This window comes from Larimichthys crocea, chromosome XVI (assembly GCF_000972845.2).
Source record: "Larimichthys crocea isolate SSNF chromosome XVI, L_crocea_2.0, whole genome shotgun sequence".
Lineage (NCBI taxonomy): Eukaryota > Metazoa > Chordata > Actinopteri > Sciaenidae > Larimichthys > Larimichthys crocea.
In genome coordinates this window covers 22,283,640-22,291,194 of record NC_040026.1, presented here as the reverse complement: position 1 = coordinate 22,291,194, position 7,555 = coordinate 22,283,640, and the positions used below count along the sequence as shown (strand labels likewise).

Genomic DNA, 7,555 nt, shown 5'->3' with positions numbered 1-7,555 from the left:
GACGTGAAAAGAGAAGGCCGGCAAGGTTTTGTGAAAACACAGGGAGATCAAGGTTAGACCCAACATCAGCCTCCCATGGCTGTGAAGTGAAACCTATGCCACAAATGTGTGGCATAGGTTTCACTTCACAGCCATGGGGGCTGATGTTGGGTCTAACCTTGATTCCCTGTGTTTTTCACAAAACCTTGCCGGCCCTCTCTCTTTTCACGTCTTATTTTAATTATTATATTTATTTTGTTGCAACCGTGTTTTTCTTGTCCTCAAATGAGTGAAACAGCGCCCCCACGTATTGTAGCGGCCGGTAAATGTCAGTCTGTGTGGTCAAAGAGGGGTACTGCAGTTTTTTACGTCGGTTAACTGGCAGGTTAATTAATTATTAATTAAGTTAATTAGAAAGATGACAGACAGCTGGAAGAAGAGACTCTGAGGTGAAATGTGAAGTTTGACTTTCTGACTTTAGTTTACGCACAAAAAAACAAAGTTTGATGAAATGATTTGTTTCAGTGTTGCTAATGACGGCTAGGTAGCTAACGGAGATGGAGGGAAGATGGCGGCAAGTCAGCAAGACGGACAGAGACAAGAAGACAGAGACAAGAAGACAGAGACAAGGAGACAGAGACAAGAAGACACAAACAAGAAGACAGAGACAAGAAGACACAAACAAGAAGACAGAGTCAAGAAGACAGAGACAAGGAGACAGAGACAAGACGGACAGAGACAAGAAGACAGAGACAAGAAGACAGAGACAAGGAGACAGAGACAAGGAGACAGAGACAAGAAGACACAAACAAGAAGACAGAGGCAAGAAGACACAAACAAGACGGACAAAGACAAGGAGACAGAGACAAGAAGACAGAGACAAGGAGACACAAACAAGAAGACAGAGACAAGAAGACAGAGACATGGAGACAGAGACATGGAGACAGAGACAAGAAGACAGAGACAAGGAGACAGACCATATCCAGACTTCACGGGTCAAACAGAGCTGCCAGGATCGACTGTAGCCAAGCAGGTGGACAGGATGGAGGAGAAGGTGGAGGTCTGTCAACAGATGTCTCTGTCTGTCTGTCTCAGTTTGTCTCTGTGTGTCTGTGTCTGTTTGTCTGTCTCTGTCTCTGTTTGTCTGTATCTGTGTCTGTGTCTCTGTTTGTCTGTCTCTGTCTCTGTGTGTCTGTGTCACTGTTGCATGAACTTTTTACATTTTCCATAAATTTCACCCAAAAGTCAAATACCCCAAACTTCCTGTCTGTCTGTGTATATATATACATATATATATATATATATCTTTTAAATGTTTCTGTGTATACGACAAAACTGTTTTTGGATCATGACAACAAACAAACACAAACACGTCTTGGCTAAGTTCAGAAGAGTCGAGTCCAACTGGTGAGAGCAGTCAGCGTTGTCTTGCATGAGTCATCGCTGCAAATTTGTATTAAATAGTGTTTTGATTTGATTGGATTACCACCCTCCAAGGAAACAGAACAGATTCAATGTGGTTTCTGTTTTAAATATCTAAAATAAAAAAGAACTTCATTGATGATTCGGTAACGTTATAAAAAGATTAAAAGGGATGATGGTTTTCGAGTAATAAGGATCTGGTGTTTTGTAGAATCAAAACTCCCCCGCTGCAGCGTGCAGTACCAACAGAGGCGCCACCTTTCTCCGACTACATTGTGTGCAACACTTTCACCCTGGTGGTTTTTTAAAGTATCGATGCTGCACGGACGACTGCAAAACTGCAGCGGAAGGCATTACAGGACAGCTTCCTCAGACAACAAGGTGGAATGCGTGTCGGTGTCATCGAGGCTTTAGAGGTGTCGTATATGTAATATATAAAGCCTGGTGCTCAAACAAGCCATCTGCATCTATGTAAACTCATACAATTATGTGAGTTCATCCATCTTCACCAAAACTGATGACGTTCTGAGATGGTTTATTTATCAATGAAACACAATATCTCATTTAAAGTTAGTTTTCTTCTTTATGACGACGATTCCTTCCATATTCTAAACTACCTAAGTATTTTTTGCATCTTCAGAGTTGAACCATTGTTTGGAGGAAGTCTTGATGAACTTGTACTTTATCATAATTCTTTTAAATGTATTTGTCTGAAATTAATAAGATTCACGATCTGATTATTGCTTCCAGGTCTGTGTGGTTTGCTTCTGATCTGGCGCCACTGCTCATAAAAAACACTGGCCACCGTGTTGAAACCTGTCCTTCGATACATCTCCAGTGTTTCTAGTGTGCATCCGGCCCTCAATCAAACCCTCGAATTGTTTCTTCGCTCGTCTGTGACGGGCCCGATCTCCTCTGTGCTGTATGCAGTCGTTGCGGCATAGAGACATACGTGGGGAAAAAAGTCCTTTAGTTTTTCTGAAGGACTGTCGTTGTAGTTGAGGCAGCAGGTAGGCGGACCAATGTATCAGCAACGGCCCGCGCGTGATCTTGAGCCAGCGCTCGTCGTTCAGGTAAGGGATTGATCCCCGTACACTATGTAGGCCTCTCCGAGACAGTAGGCGCTCCGGGTTTTGTTGACAGTCTCTCAGGACTTCCCAGGGGGTCCATGTTAAGGCCTTGCCTTCTGGGGAACACCGTTAGTGAGGGTGAAGGTGGCAGAGCGGTCCTCGTGTGTGTGGTGGTGAAGGGGGGTTCAGGTGGGCACGAGAATAGGTGAAGTTAACTGTAGTCCAGCCTCACGCCGACTTTCCACCCACGTTCTGTCCAACGGGCCGCGAGGGAAGGGGATCATTTGCCATCAGTCCTGGGTAAGGCGAAGCTGTTTTATTAGGGGAGGGAGGAAAGCCACGATAACATAACATAAGTATTTTAAAAGACTAACAAGACATCACATGATGAGAAATGTACATTAGTTCGCATCCTCTGGGCGACAGGATGTTACATTTATGGAATTATACAATAGTTGAGATAATTTTGGGTCTGGGACCAAAGTGGAGGACCGACTTAGTCAAGAATTCTATAACTAATAAAATAAATCTGTTAAGTATTCATTTAATATTCAAACACAAAACCACAAACAAGTTCCTAAAATATCAGGAAAATATTGACACAACACTTTCCCGTTCATTTTATTTTGGATAGTTGTTCAGTTATCAGTTTTTCCATCCTGTGTTTTGTTTACATGCATTGAATACAACTAAATATCTATAAAAACGTGTTACTCAATGATACAAAGTTTGATAATAAAGTGGTCTTTAAGAGAAAAAAAGGTGTGAACCACTGATCGCGTGATTTAACTCAGCACATTCACAGAAATGATCACGAAGTACGTGGACCTTACAGCCTCGTGCCACATGTGAAGTGAATTTATAGTTTACCAGTTACAGTTTGGGTGGAAGAGGACCTTGTTACCTATAGCAACCACGAGTATGACATTTGTATAGCGATTTGGTTCCTAGACTTCAAATCTAAAAAAAAAAAAACATTAGAAGGATCTTGAACGTGGAGAGGCTGGACAGACACGAACACCACAAATGAGGACCGTTCTCTTTCCTGCAGGGGTCTCATTTCCTCGTTTCTTGTTATTTCCTGACAAAACACGTTGCGTAACTTGTGTAGTAAACTGTAAATTCGCACATTCACTAACATCAGCAACATATACATGAGGAGAACATTTAACAAATATCTGTGTAGTGTATTGTGTTCCAGCAGTTAAGACTAAGTGAAATAAGTAACAACACTTAATGAGCCGAAAATTAAATAACAGATTAACATTGTTGATCTCAGTATTAGACCATTAAAGAAGATTTCCAACCTTCACCTTCGTTCAGTATAAATTCACGGTTTTAAATCTTCCAATCAGACAAAACACATATTAAATAACCTCACCTGTGGCTTCAAACTTCCAGGATTCCACTCGGCCTCTTTTCCGCTGGCCACAGATGTACAAATACGGCTGAAAAACCATGGCGAACGGCGATGGTCGACTGTGTACAGCGTGTGCAAAGTGGTACTGTTGTCCATACGTTGGCACGATTGGGGCCCCGCTAGACCTTTAGGAGGCCAAGACTTGTAGAAGACGTGCAGAATGGAGCAAAATCACCTCAGCCAAACACGGGCGCCAACCTCCAGCAAGGCCGGACAACCACAGCCATGAGCAACCCCGCGTGAACATTTTGGTAGCTGACAGGAATCTGGCTTGTGAGATGCTGTGGGATGTGTCATGCCTTCACAACACGGACGCTCGTGAACGCAGCTTGACTCTGAATTCAGCTTTGCATGAACACAAGTGACCTTGAGTGTGAAAGCGAAGCTCTTTCAACATCAGTTCACGTTTCAAAGACTTCCTCTCATGTGTAGATAGGATTAACAACATACTGTTACTTCACAGAGAGGGAGGGCTTTGGGGGGAAAACATTCTCCCCTCCTTCTCACGGAAATGCTGAAGTCCATTTGTTTTCCCCGCACCCACCACCTCACTCCAAACTTTGTTATGTAACACCATAACTCGGGTTTGGAGTTTTCCTGTCCAGGCAGGCCGCCAGGCTTCACTTATCCCGAGGAGTGCTCACCGAAATTTGTCATGTTCTGAGGTAAACCTTCTCTTTTTCCACAAACTCCTTCCCAGCACTGGAAGCTGTTTCTTTAGGCTGTTAGATTCCTTTTTAGGTTTCTCAACAAACAGATGTGCAGACAAGCAAACTGGACGCTTCTCTCTTCTATACTGAGATTTTTAGCCTGTAAGCAAGCCCCCTGCTGGATATGCAGAGGACGAGATTAGAAGAGCAGCGAGTGTGTTCGAAACATTACTAACGTAACCTAAACAGAATAAACCTGTATCATGTTTACTGTATTAAGTCTTCAACGGGTATTAGCTCCTTGCAACTTCCCGTCAAAATATCTGGACCCCAAACTTTTACTTATCACATGGGGTATGCCCACCGATAGTAAAAAAAATAAGGTGGACGCTACCCACAGGTTTGAAGAGCCACGGATCATCGGTTACCTGTGGAACGTTGGTTTGCCTCACTCTAATTCTGCATAACTTTAAGCCTAAGGACACAAAAACTGTTTTTTGTACCAGCGTAAACATGTTTATTTATGATGTCAAGTTGGACATGAACATTGGGGATTATGGAGACTGACTCCCTTCTGGAGCCAGCCTCAAGTGCACGTTAGGAGAACTGCAGTTTTTGGCACTTCACCCCATCCATTGAGGTTGCTGTGGCTGCAATGCTTTTAAAGCATTTAGGTTACCAGCTGTCACCATCCTTTCTATTTGGCCAGTGACAGTGTTTGTTACCTCTACTGTAACAGCAATGTATAAATTCTCACCATGACCATCACTGGACACATTCAGTGGACAATGTTGTGATTCGGACCAAGACAGCTCACTAACTCATATTAACCTTGTATGTTTGTTATTTTTTCTCAGGTTTATCCAGGGGAGCATCTCAGGAGTATAGCTTCTTGCTGGGTGTCGTCTGATCGTGTCCCCATGGTCATGGGTGGAAACGACTTCTGGTGTTCCCAACTGATGGCAGCCACTGGCGTCCACATGGACGTGATGATCCAGGGGCCTACATGCCAGGGCCCGACAGAGTCCGGTGTCCGTACTCCAACTAAGCTTGGTAATCAAAGAAAATGCGCACCACCTTTACGCTCCATCACCGTCACCCGACCAGAAGCCATGCACCATTGGAAGATCAGGACTTCTTGCACACCTCTTGCCTATAATTTGACAACACAGAGAAGAGGGGGGATCTTTTCAGCCGCGATGGGGGAGGGGTGGGGGGGGGGGGGGGGGGGGCGGGGGGTTGCGGTACTGGGAAAAATGCTCGGTGCCACTGTCGGACATTCACCAACAGGCGGACAACTGGTGGTAGAAATATTTGAGAACCAAGATCTGATGCGACATATGCGCTGAACACTGAGTTTGACGTTGTTCTTATTGACCCGAGTGCCTGATAGCTTCTGGTGGCTCATGAGCTTAAACTGCCAACTGTTTTCATACGTGGATGCCACCAGTGGAGAAGGGCATGCTGTGGTGCTCCATCTCACATTCTCCTTGTTCCGTTGCAGAGATGTTGTGTCAGATAAGATGACCTTTGGACAAAGGGTTCACAACACAATTAAATAGTCTCAACATCTCCATGACAGGGTTCTAGTATGCCCCTCACTATGACAGACTGGTAGACAGGTACTTGGTCCAGATGTGGAACTTCTATTCCCCTTCTACAATGAGCAGACATCTGGCTCCATAAGGGTGCGACTTTGTCTTTCGAATTCCCAGGCCCACCAGCCAAACCATCGCCTACTTGGAGGTTTTCAATGTAAGCCTTCGAAGCCTTTTATATCAGAGGCTGGAGGAGTTTGTGGAAAGTTCAGGGAGAGCATGGATTCGTCTTGATGTTCTTGGTACACTGGTCAAAAGCCCTACCTGTAGACAATCACTTCTGAAATCGCTGCCGCCTTTGCCCAAATTCCACAAAAGGTCACTTATGGAGGCATGCGGTGAGCGACCAAAACAATTTGGGCACAACACCCTACTGTTAAAATTGGTTGCCCCAGCATGACCTTCGTGGGACCACCAAAGATTAAAGCCTTTGTGGCACACGGTTGGCACTAACGGGCATCTATGAGTTCCATCTACCACGGAGTGCCCATAGTAGGCATGCCCTATCTGTTTGACCAGCTGAGAACCGTCTGGGTTGGGAGATACGAGGTGTGCTAAGGTGTCGATGTTACCAAAGTTCACTGCCAGCAATTTTGGCCGCCATACAAAGACGTACTTCACAATCCTCATACGAAATCACATGAAGCGTTCTGTTGCTCTCCATCGGATAAACCAATGCATCCTCTGGAACACGGCCCTTTACTGGATTGAGTTTGTTATAGGCACAACAGGAAGCTGCACATTTACGACTGCGTCTTAATAGATGCCAATGGTTGCCTTCATTCTGTGGAGTTATATTGTGGTTTGTTAGCGTGCTGTTGATGCTTATTAGTATTGTGCTGGGACGGGATTAATGCGATTCCTTTGCTTTAGACTGTGCAGGAGTGAGAAACACCCAAGCAAGGTAGACTCCTCACATCAGATAACTGAAAATGACTCAACAACTACTGATAGTTTCCAGAATAAGTAAATATCTTCCAACTATTTTTTGAAGCTCACGGAGCAGGACCACACACTTCCACCTGCCACTTCTGACATTCACCCTTTCTGCCCTTTACTTCAACTCACTTGGTCATGCCCGCCCACTCGATTTCAGAGCTTAATCTATAGGCTTTCTTTTTTCAAACAGACTGTTTTAAATATAAGCATATATATCGCTCATTCGCTTGACCCTTTATGAGCTACAATAATAAATATTAAACGGGGATCTTGTTGATGGTTGTGCTAGTGAAGAGTTCATCCATGGAGCTAGGAGGGATAAATCTAAAAATTTCTGGTCATCTCATTTATCATCCAGCAACAATCACAACGGTTGATGTTTCACTTCCCCAGTAAAATATCTTCAGATATATACTAAAAATATACATTGATGTTCTCAAATGACTTATGATGACCAATCTATTGACTTAATCTAGC

The 7,555-nt window shown here is 44.1% G+C and overlaps 1 protein-coding gene across 1 annotated transcript; it reads left to right on the top strand.

Annotated features, from left to right (window-relative positions):
- Positions 1–4,897: 4,897 nt before the first annotated feature.
- LOC109142844 (UDP-glucuronosyltransferase 2A3) lies at positions 4,898–6,697 on the top strand. Its single transcript, XM_027289458.1, is given in 11 exon segments — positions 4,898–4,978; positions 5,399–5,594; positions 5,832–5,887; positions 5,890–5,982; positions 5,984–6,093; positions 6,095–6,279; positions 6,282–6,325; positions 6,327–6,410; positions 6,413–6,460; positions 6,463–6,543; positions 6,545–6,697. Coding segments are annotated over 11 exon segments (1,131 nt in total).
- Positions 6,698–7,555: the final 858 nt, after the last annotated feature.